Here is a 17,995-nt window from a genome sequence, read left to right on the forward strand (position 1 = left end):
CTCCTTTTTAGGTGTCTGTCCAGTGTCCTCTTTTTTATGGCTTTGTCCTCCTTTTTTGCCATGCTCTGTCCTCTTTTTTGAAAGTATGTGTCTGGTCACCCTATCTACAGTGCCTTTTTTGGTCGAGTCGTCTGCGGAACGGCAGCTAGCTCGGCAGGAAGTAAGATCGCATCTGCCAGCATTTAGACCCACAGCTGTATGCTGGCCTTGGCACTAGAAGCGTCAGTGCTTTAGTATCCAGATAGCTGATGTCCAGTTTGCACGTGTTTGTGAAGTGTCAAGATGTTAACAAGTGTTTTAGATTGTTTTGTTTTAGTTTACGTATTACTGGTGCTTCTCTGCAGCCTAATAATGCCACGCTAAAATAAGTTTTTATACATGACTCTTACGTCATTACAAATTCTTGTAGGGAAGTTAAAATATGTCTTGCAGTAGAATTCCCAGATGCTCCTCTTTCACACAGAGACAGGGTTCGGATTGTTTCACAGAGACAGGGTTCGGATACTTGTGGACAAATTTAGGTAATCAGGGTCTGTTCTTGATAAGAAACAAAGGGTAAAGCAGCATGTGCTTAATGAGGAGGAACATTGAAGTACGATCAAATATCTCTCCAGCCATTTTCATGATGTCTATGTAGCGAGCTACCAAGCTTTCAAACCTGAAACCTTACATTAGAAGAATTGAAAGAAAATATAAGGAGGGAAATTGAAGCAATGTTTGAAGTGGAACTGATATGTGTTAGTGAAAATTTCCTTTAAAAATGCCATAAATGTGTGGTTACAGGAGGATATAATTTCCAACACCTCGTGTAACAAGGTACATGCTAATTTTAATTGTAGCTGTCAATGTATTGTACAAGCTTCTTTCATTACATAGCTAGCAGCTCCAGTTACGTGGATATTGAATCCTGTTTGCCAGCAGATGCGATCTTACTTTCCATCGTGCTACTCGACCGAAAAATGCACTGTACTATTCTAGGAAATTGAATTTTCGGCTTGGGAGATGAGACATACAAATTTAGTTCCTATATTGATGCAACACACACTGCTGAATGCTATTTTCTTTCCCCATTAGATGTGTTTGTTTTAAATTATATTGTCATTAAAACCAGAAAATAAAAATGTACTAAAGAAGTTATTTTTCCAATTTATTTTCCAAAGGATTCAATTACATCACAAAGTATGAAATGAATAAACATTAAACATTACAAACTGAGACCTGTCAACTAATTTTATGTTAGATATGATTAATATGATTGAAGCACGATGTAGAGAATTCTAATTTTGTCTGTCTTTACAAAATAATACATCCTTCAGGTTTTATTCTGGCTGTTTTGTTCTTGTTAATACACAATCAAGTAATGAATTGTGTTTGATCTCACTTTTTTTAAGCTTGTACTTAGCTTCTGAATTGTTTAAAGAATTTAATATCTGAATTATATATATTTAAACAAATGAACAAAAAATGACATACAATTACTCCCAAATCACACAGTTGCTATTTAACTTTAACATCCATTGCTATTCTGAATAAACCATACAGAAATGTTTTAAATAACCTAAATAATATGACAAAGAATTACATCTAGCATGAAACAATGGTTGCAAAGCAGGTGAAAATTATGCTTCTAACAAACATTCTAGCTGATATATTGGTATCAGAAAGCGTCAGTTCAAATCTAATCACCGAAAATTTTCTGGAGCCAAACTGTTTGTAAAATATGTTTGGCGAAATTGATGTTCTTAATTTCTATCTTAATATCCTGATCTTCATTTTGAAAATTTTCTGGAGCCAAACTGTTTGTAAAATATGTTTGGCGAAATTGATGTTCTTAATTTCTATCTTAATATCCTGATCTTCATTTTACATAATTATTCAAGTACTTTTAAACAAAGCCCTGGTGTATTCATATGTTTAAGTTGCAATTGAATGAAATATAAACATTGCGAATACAAGTTTTAATTGTTACGATCAGGATCAGAAGCAGTGGTAATCAATAACATTTTGGGTAATGTTTTAATGTGACATTGCTCAGTCCTAATTTTAATGCCTCTTATATGATTTGCATGAAACAAATTATCTTCTATTTTCTAGTTTCAATTACTCTTGTAGCTTCATGTATAAGCTTGTGTGCTGCCAATTTGTCCTTGGTGCTGTAATTCCTACCACACTGATCACAACAAAATGGCTTCTCTGGAGTGCTATGTAGCTTCATGTGGCGTTTCCAGCTGCCCTTCTGACTAAAACGCCTTGCACATGAATGACATGCATAGGGTTGTTCCCCTGTATGTATGCGTTCATGTACCTTGAGGTCATATGAAGCGTAGAAGTATTTTGAGCACCATGAACAAATATTTTGCTTTGTTGGTGAAGATTCTGCAACTAGAACCTTCAGCAGGTTTTCATCTAGAACAACAGGACCTTTGGCAGGAACAGACCTGGAAAAAAAGTAAATATATTATGAATAAATATTAGATAACAGTAATATTATTTATAGTTATTACGTAATTTAGAATCTCCAGGGGTGTAGCTGAGGGTATGCAGTGGTATATGCCAAATAGCCTCTGGTTAACCTTACACTTTAGCATGTATCTTCTGCTACAATGTATATATTTATATTTATTTATATAATTTGACCATTACTCCAGTGAACTAGCTGTGATAAAATACTTCTGGTTTGGTGACAAGAGGAGAGGGTATGAATACATGAAGCACATCAACATTTTATCACCCTCATTTGACTCCTATAATAAATTTGTAGAAATGCACAAAATGTGTAAACATAATTTTAGCAGAACCTTTGGTATCTACAATGGTCTCTTTGCCCAGGTCTTGAGTAAAACGAGATCTGTCTTTTGCTATCAAAACAAATGTAGATTTTTGACTTGACATGACTAGTAGAGATTTTGAAAGTGAAACTCTCAAAAATGTTCTTATAGTTCTTTTTCTGCAAAATTGGTGACAGACTGAAGGTTCTTATCATTAAACACAACTATTGAGATATGTTGTATTTCAGTTTTAAACATGATAGAACAAAGAAAAGGAGAATTGTTTCGATTTCGCATATATTTTGAAAATATAATCCAAATTTAATCAAAACATAGTCTCCCATTATTTTACCATGAATGACATTTTTTGTAAAAGTAAATTGACTTCATCCACATATTAAATGGAAACATGGTGTCCAATTAAGGTTTTACAAAACGTAGCATATACCCTGTAAAAATTTTGGGACTATAGCACTGAGAATCTCTTCTGTTTTACACTTCTGCTACACCGTCAAATAATATTAAAATGGTATAAGTTGGGTGGTCCATATTATAGGGGTTAAATGCAAAGCTGTAGCTTGCATAGCTTGTCCCAATGTTGAAAAAATATATTCCCAATTTTGTATAAATTTAGAGGTTACTACCGAAGTTTTAAACATTAAGTTTTCTTTACTTTAAGCAAAATACTAAGCATTAACAATTTTACAGTTTGTAATTTCCATGCTAATGTTACATGATGGATGGAATTCTAACAGAGTGAAATATTATTATTGATAAGACTTTCCTTCCTAAGTTATTTATTTATTACACTGATTGCAATCGCAAATACTATTAATGTAGATTTCTCTTCCAGTGATCACTGACAACCTGCAGAATAAACTGGTTTTGTTTTTCATCCTTGAAGATCACCTATGGGTGAAGTGAACTCTTGGACTTCCTGTTGACAACTGAACTCACTGCACCAGGTGGTCTGCTTTTACAATCTATGCCCTGGATTATTCCAGGAAGTTTCCAGAAGATCTAATATAGACTACGTATTATCCAACATGAGGTAACAACATTTTGCCGATGTATTTCTTCCAGCTTACATAGGATTTCTATTGAGTCGATTTGATTTTGATTTTTTTTTTTATTTTACTTCGTTTTTGTGCCACTTTTGGCTAATTTGCGAAGATGGAGATGAGTGATGACATGATGAATGGACACTCACAAACATCCACTCCCAGGCCGGGATTCGAACCCAGGAACCTTGCATCGTAGTTGTCTATTTGAAATGTGATATCTATTGCAGCATTGCATAACATTGACCAATGTGTGTTTCATCACAATTTTCTGAAGTTCATTTCCAGTAACACATAATGTGTAATCTTGCATGTTTCATCATTTGAGAAAAGGGAGCAAATAAATCAATTAACTTTCCTTTCTAAACTTGTTAATAGTAAAACAGATTCTTATCTTGTCTCACAGTTTTTTTTTTTATGTGAGATATCTTTAACTTAAACTTTTTAACTTTTAGTTAAAGCTCACTGCCCAAATTTGCAGAGGATCTGCTATTGCTAATTAAAGCTGCATATATGACATTGTCTCCAGTACTTCCTAGAGAAGTAGGGATTTTTAAAACTCGGCATCATGACGCCAATAGCATACTTATAACTTCTGCCAAGTGGTGAATACTTATAAATAATAATCTTACTTCTTTTGATTACTACAAGTAGTCACTGACACACTGACATAAGTCAATGATGTCATGCACTTGCTCCATAAATTAATGTTGCAACAGCTAAGCCACCTTACCAGTTACACCAAACTGAAAGGAGGGGTAAGGAAACACAGGCTTGAAATTAAACTCGTTCAATTCTAGAATATGAGAAACTAGGAAAGTACAGATTGAAAAAACACAAAATAGTTATTTTTTTCTTCTTAAAGTCCATCTTAAGCACAAATAGTCTAATCGGGACTGAACCTAGAGTTTAAAGTGGGATCCAAACCACTATGTGGCTTCACTGGATATCAAACTTGGAACCCTTTAATTAATCAGAAAAGAGTATTGGAAAGCATTTTGACATTTTACCTAGCAAAATGCCACTTAGACAGTACTTTTCTTTTTCTCTCTATTTTTTTTCCTTTTTTTTAATTTAGAAGAAACAGTACTGACAGAATATTCTGTGTTTGCTTTACATCTTAATGAACAAAAACTATACAAAGTTTGTTTGCCATAATCCACAAGTATTGATCATGAAACAAATAATGGAAAAAAGGATCGATATGCTTAATAGACAATCAAGTTCTATTGTGGACAACGTTTATCGCTACTTGAGTCAGTGCATGATCAAATAGCAGACAGAGCCATTAGTTCTGTTACAATATTGAGAAGATAATTTTTTAAACAATGAAGTTTATTGTAATGCACAATGGAAAATACATCTAAATACTGTTTCCAAGAATAAGACTGAAATTTTAACACTTAAATGCTAGAACTGGACAATTACATATAAGTAATTTTGGGGACATACTATGGCTCAATTAATGTTTCACATATTCATGTTTGTACTGATTTAAGAGTTCCAGGCTTATCCAGACAGATAGCAAGAGACTGAAAATATGTCACATCAGAAAAGGGGGTTGGGAAGGGAAGGATGAGGTGGGGCAGAAACCAACAACAAACCAACAAATTTCTCAGATTTTCTCCCCTCTGGTCCTGCTATGCCCTTGCTTACAGTGCCATGCAAAAGTTTATTAGCATTATTATTATTATTTTTGTGATAACTTTATTCAATATTCATAGATTCAAGTGAAACTTATATATGTTGGGCAGCAACAGGTGGTAGATCATTTTGGACTATTTACAAGATTATTAAAAATCTTTTTTTCATTTCTTTATAAAAAAATAATAATCCTGTGCATAACAGCCCATGAAGGGCCTTGGCTTATCTACCGGCAGCCGGTCTCCCTCCCACGCTTTCCATCGTCACCTCTAAGCATGGAGATCTTCAACCAGGATTGGAATAGTCGGGGGGTAAGCCCGACGTATCCCCATCCATTGTAGTAGGTCTACGCAACCGGATTATGCTTACTCATTCGAAGCCCCCCTTTTCCTCATGATGGTGGCTTGCCAGCGGCCCTATACAAAGGCCGAAAATTCCCAGAGACTGAACCGGGGATCGAACCCATGCCGTCCCGCAGCCGCCGTCCAAAGCAAGGTGCCTTAGACTGCACGGCCACGTAGGAGGACTTCATTTTCTTATACCTGGCAAAAAAAAAATGACACTTTTATTCTTATCACTGTAACGCATGAACACTTTGAGCTTGTTACACCACAACACTTTATGCTCAGATAAGATAATACAGGCCTGTAGCTAGAATTGATCTTCATGGGGAGCTTGCAGCTTATCAAGAAGGGCTTTGTAAACAAAGTTCATTTTTCAAAATTTAACAATATTAAATGAAGCTAAGTTATGTCTGTGTGTGTGTTGGGGTGATGGGGTCATTAAGTTAATACAACTACAGTTTTTTGTACCTCTTGAGGTGTTAACTGGCTGCTACAGACATCATCCCTTACTCTACACTCCATTCTACTTTTGATGATACAGATATTTAACATACCCGAAAAAATGTACAATATTCAATCATAGCACATAAAGTACATTCTACCCCTGGCCGAAGCAATAAAACTCCCCTTCGTTCCCAAAACTTGTGAGCTTTTGACCTTTATGGATGATGACGCCAAAGTCACAGATTTCTGTCTGCTGCAACAGGGGCAGTGAAGGTACAGATAAAGAAGCTTCCTTATGAAAGAACTTCCTAAAGTCTAGAGAATCTTCTAGATACTTGCAGTACTTAAGACTTGGACTCATAAACAAGATGAAGGAACGTAATAGGTGATCTTCATGTTCTGTGCATTCATTCTTCACCAAACTGTGAGCAAAATAATATCTGCTGTCTACATTTTCACTCCTCACTGCAAACAAATTATACAAAATAGTTTTACCTAATATCAAGGGGACTGACTGACAGCACTGCCAGGAGGGTGGATAAGATATATATATAATTGTATATATATATATATATATATATATACATAAGATATATATACTTGTATAACTTTTATACAGCAGCATAACCATAATAATATCAATTATGGTACTCTTTGAAGCAATTGCGGCCATTAGTGAAGCATAAGTGTACCTCACATGTAGCACAAAATACATTGGTACGATTTTCAACTTTGTTGAAACTGCACTGTTTGCATCTCCTTCTAGTCTCATGTACTACTGGCATGTGCTCTGCATCTACATATACTTGTCGGTGCTTCCCATGTGTATAGGAATGAAGACCATGTTTTCGACTAGAGAATGTCCACACAATTGATCTGGCAACAGGCCTACGGAAATCCAGTGACTTCATATTCGTATCCGGATTGATCTTCTTCACATCGAGCCCATTCACAAACTCGACCTTTACTCATTTTCAAAATACGCTTGACTATGGAATTCTAAAGATCTCCTTATGTCAAACATAAGTCCGTTGCTACTCAACACAGTCTCAATATGACACTGAAGTATGTACACTTCTTTACCAGATGCACACTTGATGTACAAACAACTTGCAACACATTGAAACTTGCAAGATATTGTCTGAAATGGCTGCCACTACGGCCGCTCCAAGTGACATGGTTATGCAGAAAGGGACATACGATATGCAGAAAGGGACATACGGTATGTATGTGATATTTTGTCACATTAGATGCATAATATGGAACAAAATTATGATTTTAAAAATTCTGTTGCATTTTCAAGAATACAGACAAACTGAAACAAAAATTATTATTATTATTATATAATTAAAAATTGCAAAATACGGAACCTTTCTTGATCAGTTTTTAAATTTAAAATAATTTGCTTTGCTGTTGCTAAGCAACAAAATTAACACTTTTTCCACAGGAACATATAACGTGATGTCCATTGTACTATTAATTAATAATATTATCCCAAAAACATTAAAACTTTAACTAAAAAAAAAATAGAATATATAAGGGACACCAGTATCCCATCTGCATCAAGGGGATATTGGAATTCTGAAAAATGTACCTAATCATTGCATGTGCTTTTACATACACCTCACTTCACTTCATCTTCTTTATGTCACTACTGAAAAAAAAAAGTTCATCTGCCATCAACAGCCATCTTAGTCCACGAAGGACAATGCATATCTGGTTTGTCTTGAACTTGCCTGAATAAGTCTGTTGGGTGTAAGATTATACCTTTTGAGTCTTGTTGAGATGATAGGGAGAACAAGGCAGCCCTCTGTAAAATCAAGATGGTGTGCCTCATTTTCTTTTAAGTTTTTAAAAATTTATGTAATTGAAGTTTGCTTTACTACGTGAATACGTGGGTACTATTTCCAACCAAAAGTCCCAATTGTGCTTCAGTACGTATGTGTGTGAGGCAGGCAAACTTACTCCATACAGCTTAAAAACAAAGTAGCTGTGGCCAAGAAGTTGCTGAAATTTGTATGTGTGAGTCATCCATTTTCTATGTGTCAGAACTTGCCCCTCTCTTCCAGAGAATGTGTTAGCTTAAAACATAAACAATCATGTTCTACACGTTTTACCCAAAACAGGTGCTTTTGTTTATATCTACTTCCTAGTGGGGTAAAATGAGCTCTAGATTCCAAGTTATAAAATCATTTAAAGTAATACATAATTTTTAAGTTCTGTGTTGAAAAACAATCTTGGCATTAAGACTAATACTGCAGAAAAAAGGCTTGTCATCTAAAGGTTAATGACCAAAAACTTAAAATAACTGCACATTGACTCAAAATTCCTCCACCTTTTGTCTCACCATGCTCAGATAGGCTTATAGGACTGGACCTACAGTTTAAAGTGGGATCTGAATCACTCTGGCATATGCTTCCAAACTCAGGATCAAACTAGGACACTTTGATTACAAGGTTCCAGTGTTACCTCATCTATGCAACTGGAGAGAACCTAAATAGTCATTGCAGATATACTATAAAATATCAGTAAATTTTCAATAATTTATAAGCAATACCGCAATTTTCTTATGGCAGTTTAGAAAGTAAAATAAAAAAATTACATGTATCATTTTTGAGGAATGTTTGAACACAGAGTATATTTTCTAATATAAAGCACATCTGAATAAGAAGCATATACATCATTTAAGACAGGCACATTATCACATTATCTAAACATGTAAAAAAAAATCATATTAATACACTGACATATAATACATATGAAATAAAAATTCTGAAAAGAGTTTAAATTTCTTTATGTTTATTAACTCTTTTCTCACAGATCAATGAACGGTTGATGGGTAGAGAATATAAAACACTCATCTGACCATCAAATTTACTATTTACATAATAGTCTACAAACTGAATCAATTATTATGTGTCTGTGTGTATACATTGATCATATAATTCTATTAATTTACTCCAACTCTTTTGTTATTATGCCTTTGCAGTGAAACATTTTTAATTCCAAAACATAAATCTACAATTTTCTACTTTTTTATATTTCTTAAACAATCTTGGATTTCAATGCTAATGTGTTAACATCATACTACTGTCATATTGTCCACATGACAGTCCACTAGATAATGAATGTAATGATTTCTTTGTTCTTATTTTTAATAGTTTTTAAGCTTCAAGAATGTCCATATAATGGGAACAAAAGTTAAAGCATGTTACGTTTCTGCATGCTTCTTTTCTTGCTTTTTTGGGCAAACCTTAACCACATACTTTTATAAGAACAATTATTAATATCAATATTAATTGGTTATAGAAAAGTCTAAAAGAAATACGGTGTTTGAAAATCCAATAAAGACATGCAGAAATTAAAGAGAGCCAGAAAAGCATATGTTAATCATGACAATCAATGTATCAGATTAATTCTGAAATATGTGTCATATAAAATAACTTTGCTTCTTTATTACTGATGATGCACTTTTATTGCTCCATGCATGAACTTGTGCTCTCTCAACTTCAGTTCAGTACTGTAATTCCTGCCACACAGGTCACACGAAAATGGCTTGTCTGGTGTACTGTGAAGCTTCAAGTGACGTTGCCAAGAATTCTTGTGAGCAAAGCGTCTTGTACATGAATTGCATGAATAGGGCTTCTCTCCTGTATGCGTCCGTTCATGTATTTTGAGTTCATTTGGACTGCCACAAAATTTAGAGCACCATGAGCACTTGTGGATTTTCACATTCATCACAGCATCTGTCAGGTTGTTGTACAAAACCACTGGAGCTTTACCAGGAACGCAGCTGAAAATGAAAAGGAAAAAACCATGAGTAATGATGCAACATATTCCCTTAATTATTATACAATATAGTTTTAATTCTCATCTCAGACATTCAAGACATTCAATAATAATCAATGGACTGTAACGAAATTTTAATTACACGATAGCTGCAGGTATGCCACAATCAGCTTATGATCACAAACCAGCAAATTAATGGTTGATGGTTTTGTTGACAACTGCCCTTTGAAATACTAAACAAAGGTGTTGGTTACTTATAGTTTCATTCATTTCAAAGAACTTCTATATTAGCATTATTTTAGAACATATGAGATTGCAAGATGTGTATATTTTCCAGAAAATGAGGCTCTGGGGCTAACCCAGCATTCGATAAACAATAACCTGGAGGTGAAGCTAGATGGAGTATGTTGCTAATCACATCACCTCCACAGTGTCGAAGATTGAGAATGTATGTGAAAAGCCTCCATAGCCTGCCTGCACAGAATATGGTTATACTTCTATTCTTAATTGGTTTGGTTCTGAAGTATTGGTTTTATTCATATGTTCTCTATCTTGCAAAGAACACAAAATAAAATATAGATCTTTGTACATCATTCAACTCAAGAATGTTCACTCCCTTTTACAAGCACACTCATCTGTACTAAGGATCCGGATCCTAAAATTTTTCAGATCCGGATCCAGTACTTTTGGATCCAGATCCAGAACTTTCGGATCCGGATCCGGTACTTTCGGATCCAGATCTGGTACTTTCGGATCCGGATCTGGTACTTTTGGATCCGGATCCGTTTGCCATCCAACATGCGCTTCTTTGGAAAGTAAGAATGTGATTATAACATATTGTTACCTGCTAATATATATATATATAGTGTGTGCGCACGTGCGCAATTTGTAATTAATTAATACACTTACAAGGGAGGTCTAAGTTTCTCCCTCCGAATTTCCATGAAACTTGACAGGTGTATAGAGCCCCCCCTCAAATGTCAAGATGAGGAGAAATTGAAGTGGGGATCTGACCCCGAAACCACGTAAATATGGCATAGGAAGAAACAGGGGGCATAGGGCCTATCTATACACCTGCCAAATTTCATGGGAATCGGAGGGGGACACAGGGGTCAGATGATCCCCACGTCAATTTGTCCTCATCTTGACATTTGAGGCGGGTTTTGCCCCCTAAAACAGTTCTTTAGCCGAAACAAAAAAAAACACGTATTTCTTCCTTTGGGCCCCTCTATACACCTGCCACGTTTCATGGAAATCGGAGGGGAACACAGGGGTCAGATCCCCACTTCAATTTGTCCTCATCTTGACATTTGAGGGGAGGTTGCCCCCTAGAACAGATTTTTAGCCGAAACAAAAAATACGTATTTCTTCCATTGGGCCCATTTATACACACACCTGCCAAGTATCATGGAAATCGGAGGGGGACACAGGGGTCAGATCCCCACTTCAATTTGTCCTCATCTTGACAATTGAGTGAGTTTCGCCCTGTAAAACCGTTTTTTAGCTGAAACAAAAAAAAAACATGTATTTCTTCCTTTGGGCCCCACTATACACCTGCCAAGTTTCAATGAAATCAGAGGGGGAGACACAAGTCAAATGCCCACTTAAATTTGTCCTCATATTGACATTTGAGGGGGGGGGGTTGCCCCCTAAAACAGTTTTTTTAGCCAAAAAAAAAAAACATGCATTTCTTCATTTGGGCCCGTTTATACACACACCTGCCAAGTATCATGGAAATCGGAGGGGGACACAGGGGTCAGATCCTCACTTCAATTTGTCCTCATCTTGACATTTGAGGGGGTTTTGCCCCCTAAAACCGTTTTTTAGCTGAAACAAAAAAACACGTATTTCTTCCTTAGAAGAACACCTGCCTGCCAACACTTAGATAACCTCCCTTGTTAGTCTTACACTTTGTAATTATATAACACTTCATATATTATAATGTTTTATTTTAATTTGTAAAACTGTAACTGTAGAACAATTGTATAATTTTTGTATAACATTTCTATCTTGTTATATGTGTTAAAGGTTTCATCCTGGAATGGAATGTCTCACATTTATGTGTGTTTTCATTTCCAATACATTCGAATGAATACATATTCGTTTCAATGGCATTTACAAAATCATCTCTGACATTTTATGTTAAACAAGTAAGATTATTTTTGTGCACGAGTGTGTTAGCCAATGCGTAGGAAAGTATTTTAGGAACAACACTTGAAAAAAATTCTTGTAGGACTAACTAATGAAAAATTTTTGTATTCAAAGATCATAATACCTTTTAAGATGTGGTAATATTATAATGGGATTAAGATCCGAAACTTTCGGACCCGGATCCAAATCCGGAATTTTCGGACTCGGATCTGGAACTCTCGGATCCAGATCCGGATCCAAATAGATCCGGATTTTTCGGATCCGGATCCCTTTGGCCATCCCTAATCTGTACATGCACAATTGTACAAAACACAAATTAAAAATTCTAAAATTGAGGTGCCAGAAACTCATTTGCTTGAAACATTGCAGTTATCAGGTTGCATTACATGGAAGTGAGGTTGACCAATGGGTGTGTTCTAAAAAATTATCAGTAATTATTACAGCAACAGCAATATTTGTTTTTACTTTATTCCTATATCATAAGAAAAAGTAAAGGTGCCTGTTAACTAAATCAGAAAGCCATCCCCAACTTTTTATACACAGTGCAAATAACATGAATATAAAGAATAGATACATTTAACAAAAATTCCAATTCACAACGATGTTTTTTCTTCTTTTGTTTTTACATTTCTGACCATGGCTTTCTTCAAAACATTCTATACTTAATTTCACTGTAGCTATTTACCAAAATTGCCTCTAGGTAATCTACAATTATCAGTTTGAAACAGAAAACAAAGTACAGTCTGGGTCAAAGATAAAGAAAGTTCTCCTGGAACCGACCTGAAACTCTCTACACCTGTATTTTTTACTCAAGCCAATGAAAGTATCCAACTTCTCCAATGAAAGTATCCAACTTCTCCCAACAGATGGAAAGGGAAACATAGCTTGGAATTAGGTATAGGTCATTGCCACATTTGAAAAATTTAAGCCACTCACATCTTTGATGTAAGCGAAAGGCAATATGGTTCAAAACCAATCATTCAATTGCCCTCACTAGTTCCTGCATGTGAAAAAGTTTGAGCATCCCTGGTTTACACAATATCATATCAGTACATGAGGATTTAATGATGTAAAAATTTTAAAGACATCAGTAGGATATTGGTAATAAAATTTAATTATATTGATACCTAACTCAGCACAGATCAAATACAAAATTTGGTCCAGAACTAGAATGATCTACACATATATCAAATAAATGAAATTAAGCAGATGGTTTAAAGGGATTTTCCTTTAGAAAAAGGAAATAGCATGTTTCAAAAATAGTATACAGTAGACTCACGATTTACCGAGTCCTGATTAACCGACGCTCCGGGTTAACCAAGGGAGCGGTTGGAAAACATCGCGCTTCATAACGCATAAGATCATGGAGAAAGCTGTATGCCTTGGAGAAATCCAAAGAAACTTTGCCGGGATCGGACAATGAAAATGTCTCCCAAATCGTTCAGCTAGCTAATGAGCTACCAGTGGAAACGCCAATCGAAAATAAAGATGTCCTTGAGTGGTGTAACCAAGATCAACAAATGGAGCTGACTAATGATGCTATTGTTGATATGATCATCAATCCTGAAGAAAATTACGAGAAGCACGACACCGACGAGAGCACCCCGAAAATATCACATTCTGAGGGACTGAAGGTGATCAAAGCTGCTATAGCCTACATTGAACAGCAAGAAGAGTCTATGCCGCTTGATCTACTCTCCCTACAGCATTGGCGTTACATTGCAGCGTTGAAGAGCGGAAAGAGGTTAGTCAAAATAATTATGAAAGACTTTTTGAAAAAGAAATCTTCTCATTTATGTTGTACTAGTAATAAATAATTACTATACAGTTTTAAGTGTTGTTTCATCATTTACGACCTATTAGCACATTATCTCCGTATTTTCAGAGTTTTACGTATCCGAGGTAGTCTCGGTCCCAATTAGCTTAGATAATCGCGAGTCTACTGTATATGAATTTTGTTTTCGTGTCACTATAAATACAGTAGGACCTCAATTTTACATTTTTTTCTGGGGACCAAGTTGAAATACACTTGAAAGTCAGGAAAGTATGAAATACAGGAATGTAAAATTAGGGTTTCACTGTACCAATAAAATGACAGAATTGTGAACTAGTTATACAAAGCAGGGATAGAACATAGCAATTGGTCCTTTGTTGGTATTGACTGATGTATGCATTAGAAATGTAAATTTAATGCAGTGCAAAATTTTGCTACTTTGTTAATTTTTAATTGCCCTGCTTGTGCAAGTATATATTTAAATACATAAGTTTTCTAAGATGAATTCCATTGCAGTCATCCATGGTAACATATTTCAATCAAGAAGGTGCTTGAACTATTCTAGTTCTTCATGGAATATTTCTATAATTCTATGCAGGATTGTCAAAATGTCCGTTTTGATAACAGTATTTTTTTTTTTTATTAATCCTATATATACCGGGTGGTCCTAAAGTCCCAGAACGGTCACATATCGTGAGAGATACACATTGAATCGGAAAACGAAAAAATATATGTTGAATAAGTGAAAGAAAGCTATTCAATGATATCACACTTGATTCTCCATCCCCACCCCTGGGGGTGGGGCAGGTGCAACTGTGAAATTTTAAATGGAAACCCTCATTTTGTATTGCAGAACCGGAAAGAGGACTTCATTCCGAGTCCAACGAGCTTTCAACCATCCTCCTAGCTCAATTAGGAACTGAGATATGGTGATTTTAAATTAAATTTTCGTATAAAAAAAAAGGACGTATCTCTGTCACTAATTGAGCTAGAGTGAAAGCGATTGCACATTCGGAATCTGCACGCCAAGACTTTTCAATAGAGTAATGGAAGGGGGGGGGGGGTTGTCTACAATCACATGGGGACAGAACTGAAAATAAAAAAGATGAAAAAATAGGTTGTATTAATGAAGTAAAAACACTGCTCAATTATACTACACAGACAGAGTTTAATAGATAATGCCCTTACCTTTGCTTCAAATAGTGCCCTGGGGTCAATATTTCCATCATGTGGACATTCCACAAAAAGTGGTTGTACTCCATGTAAATAACAAAATTATATATTAGTGTTTTTAATTGCCTTAAGGTTTAAATGTTTGTGAATACATATAATTTGCATATTTCACTAACAATTTTTTTTAGCATCTGCATCCTATATGCTTCACAGATAAATGAAGTCAAATTTTGCAACACTTTCAAAGCATCACACACATAACACATTTTCGATAAAGTTTTTCATGCATTCAGGGTATGTCATCACACTCAATTTTTTTTGCAGTTGTTAGAAGACACCACCAAGTGCTTCATAATCCTGTGAAATCAGTACATTATGAATATTTTAGTCCAATCTCATGTCTAGATATTTACATTTTGTGTGTGAAATGTCACACATGTAATGCTGGAATGCCCCCACAGATAATCATGAGTTGATATTATAATCATGCGAATAACAAATTCACTGCAATATGAAGAAATTTCACATTCTGGAATAGTAAATTAGGAAATGCACCACTCACTTAGGAATTGCTTCTCAGGCCTAGAATTTCACAAATCAGTGATGTTGGCAGAGGGAAGGTAGAAGGGGTATATGTTCAGTCATCACTACTTTGCTTGATTTATAGAAAATACCTAAATAAAATGTCCTCCCTCTGTCTCCCCATTCATTTTTTCCGGTACTGACACTGTTCGGTGAGATTGAAAATAAATAATTTTATCTGATAACAAGCTCAAACTCTAAATGATTTCCAACAATACTAACTATTTAATACTGTAAATAATTTAAAGATTAATATATATTGTTTGAATACAACTTTAACTCTTAAACGCCAAGGTTTATTTGCCCTGTGTGTTTTCAGTGAGAACCTTAAAAGTCAACAAGGTTTCAAATAAAATTGTATATGTTAGAAAGTACGAATGGTAGAGTTACAAATTATACCTAATTCTGTAGAGTACACATTAGGCTATAAGCCTATGCCGAAAAAGCAAATTATTTTTTAAACAAAATTTGAACTTTATCCACCCCCCATGTAGGCATTTGAGGGTTATAAATACTTCCTGCATATTGCCTAATATATGTCCCATTCTCTGGCAAGAACTGCACATTTGCTGCTGATACTTTTGGAGTGAAAAAAAATTTCATGTAAAACGTATGCTTGTTTTAAACAGGAACTTTAAAATCCCCATCCCCCAAAATATAGCCAGAATCAAATTAAACATTAATAACTTCCAGGGAACAGATTTATATGTAGTAAAAATGTGCTAAATATGTAAATACATATTTTTTCCGGTACTGACACTGTTCGGTGAGATTGAACATATGTAAATACATATTTAGTTTTTCAACAAAATATGGACTTAAATTGGAAAATGTAGCCAGTCTGTTGCAGTATATACGAGTACATACTTTCTTCCTTTTATGAAGTGCAATAGGACCAATTCTCTTCTTTTTTCACTACTTCCATTCTTAAAAGTGCACTACAACAGACATAAATTGTCCTGAGAAAGGAAAACAAGTACATTGTTGAGACTTTTGCATGGGCTCACTCCATACTTCACAAAATTTTTGTCATATAAAGTTGAAATTCCACATTGGATTTGCTAACAAAAGGCAGATCTAATATTACTGAAGATCTACACAAAGACACCAACCAATCTAGCAAAAGTTATAATAAAATTAAATGTTCACATTGTGCGCATTTCCATAAAATTATTATAATAGTCAAATGATTTTGATAAAATGCTGATGTGCATACCTTTCACCTTCTCAACATCATGTTTCTGATCATGTGAAACCAGATGTATTTAACTGTAATAAACTGACTGGAGTAACGGTCAAACTTACATTATATAAATTAAATGGAATTAGAAGGTATGTATGCACATTGTATCAGAAGGTATACACACTATCAAGTAAGGTTAACCAGAGGCTATATACAGTGTACACTTCTGTGTACGCTCAACTATAAAATACATTTCCCATACAATACAAACGAAAAGTTACTGAAAATTAGGCATTGTTCATAAATTCCAGGATATTTACTGAGTGCAGAAAAAAGGGAAAGTAACTATATTTTTTTTTACACAAAATTTGAAATCCATCGGACCCCCACGCAGGCTATGCCAGGACCTGAATCTCCGAAAGATACCTGCATAACGCCTGGTAAGTTTGCCATTGATGTAGAAACATTTACGCACATATTGCTAATAGTTTCGGAGAAGAAAAAATTCTATGCACTAAGGCCGAGTGTGTTTTCAGTGGGAAATTTGAAATTCTGCATGCTTCTAAATGCAATTTTATATTAATGGAACTAAGAACGTTAGAGGTACAAATTATACCTCGTTTTGTTCAGTACACTTTGGGCTATAATCCTGATGGAAAAAAAAACATAAATTCTCCATAATTAGTTAGAAGAAGAAGAAGAAGAGAAAATGGAAAGTGAGTATTTTTTTACACGATATTTGAAATATGATATGTGATATATCAATAGTTTTTTTAACCATACTTTATTCTCAGATAGTCTGATCAAGACTGGACTTATAGTTTAAATTAGGATTGAAACCACTATGCAATATGCTTCAACTAGGGATCAAACTCAGGGGAGGCTATGATATGCTTATATTGGCTGGTACTGATTAACCCGCCTTCTCTCTAGTATATTTTCTTTCTAGATATTTCCAACTTGTGTAACTAATTCAAACTAAAAAAGCTTATAACACACAGAGGTGTTATGGATGTAAGAATACTGCTCTGTGTTCTATGTACAATTTCTATTTATTTATTTATTTATTGCATCTTGTTTAT

General features: G+C 34.8%; 1 protein-coding gene across 3 annotated transcripts in view; it reads right to left on the reverse strand.

The window, feature by feature from the left end:
* LOC145992030 (uncharacterized) overlaps positions 1–17,995 on the reverse strand; it is a 360,413-nt gene that overhangs the window by 63,782 nt on the left and 278,636 nt on the right. The window contains exon 4 of one of the 3 annotated variants that reach the window (XM_083128091.1): positions 1,275–2,438. The exons of 1 other annotated variant lie outside the window; for it this stretch is intronic. In XM_083128091.1, coding sequence (XP_082984217.1) covers positions 2,084–2,438 — 355 coding nt within the window. In that variant the 3' untranslated portion in view covers positions 1,275–2,083. Of the gene's footprint in view, positions 1–1,274; positions 2,439–9,200; positions 10,055–17,995 lie in introns of those variants that run through there. One more of the 3 variants, XM_083128098.1, reaches the window with a different exon arrangement.

The sequence above is a fragment of the Lepisma saccharinum genome, chromosome 9 (assembly GCF_977018435.1).
Source record: "Lepisma saccharinum chromosome 9, izLepSacc3.1, whole genome shotgun sequence".
Classification (NCBI taxonomy): Eukaryota; Metazoa; Arthropoda; class Insecta; order Zygentoma; family Lepismatidae; genus Lepisma; species Lepisma saccharinum.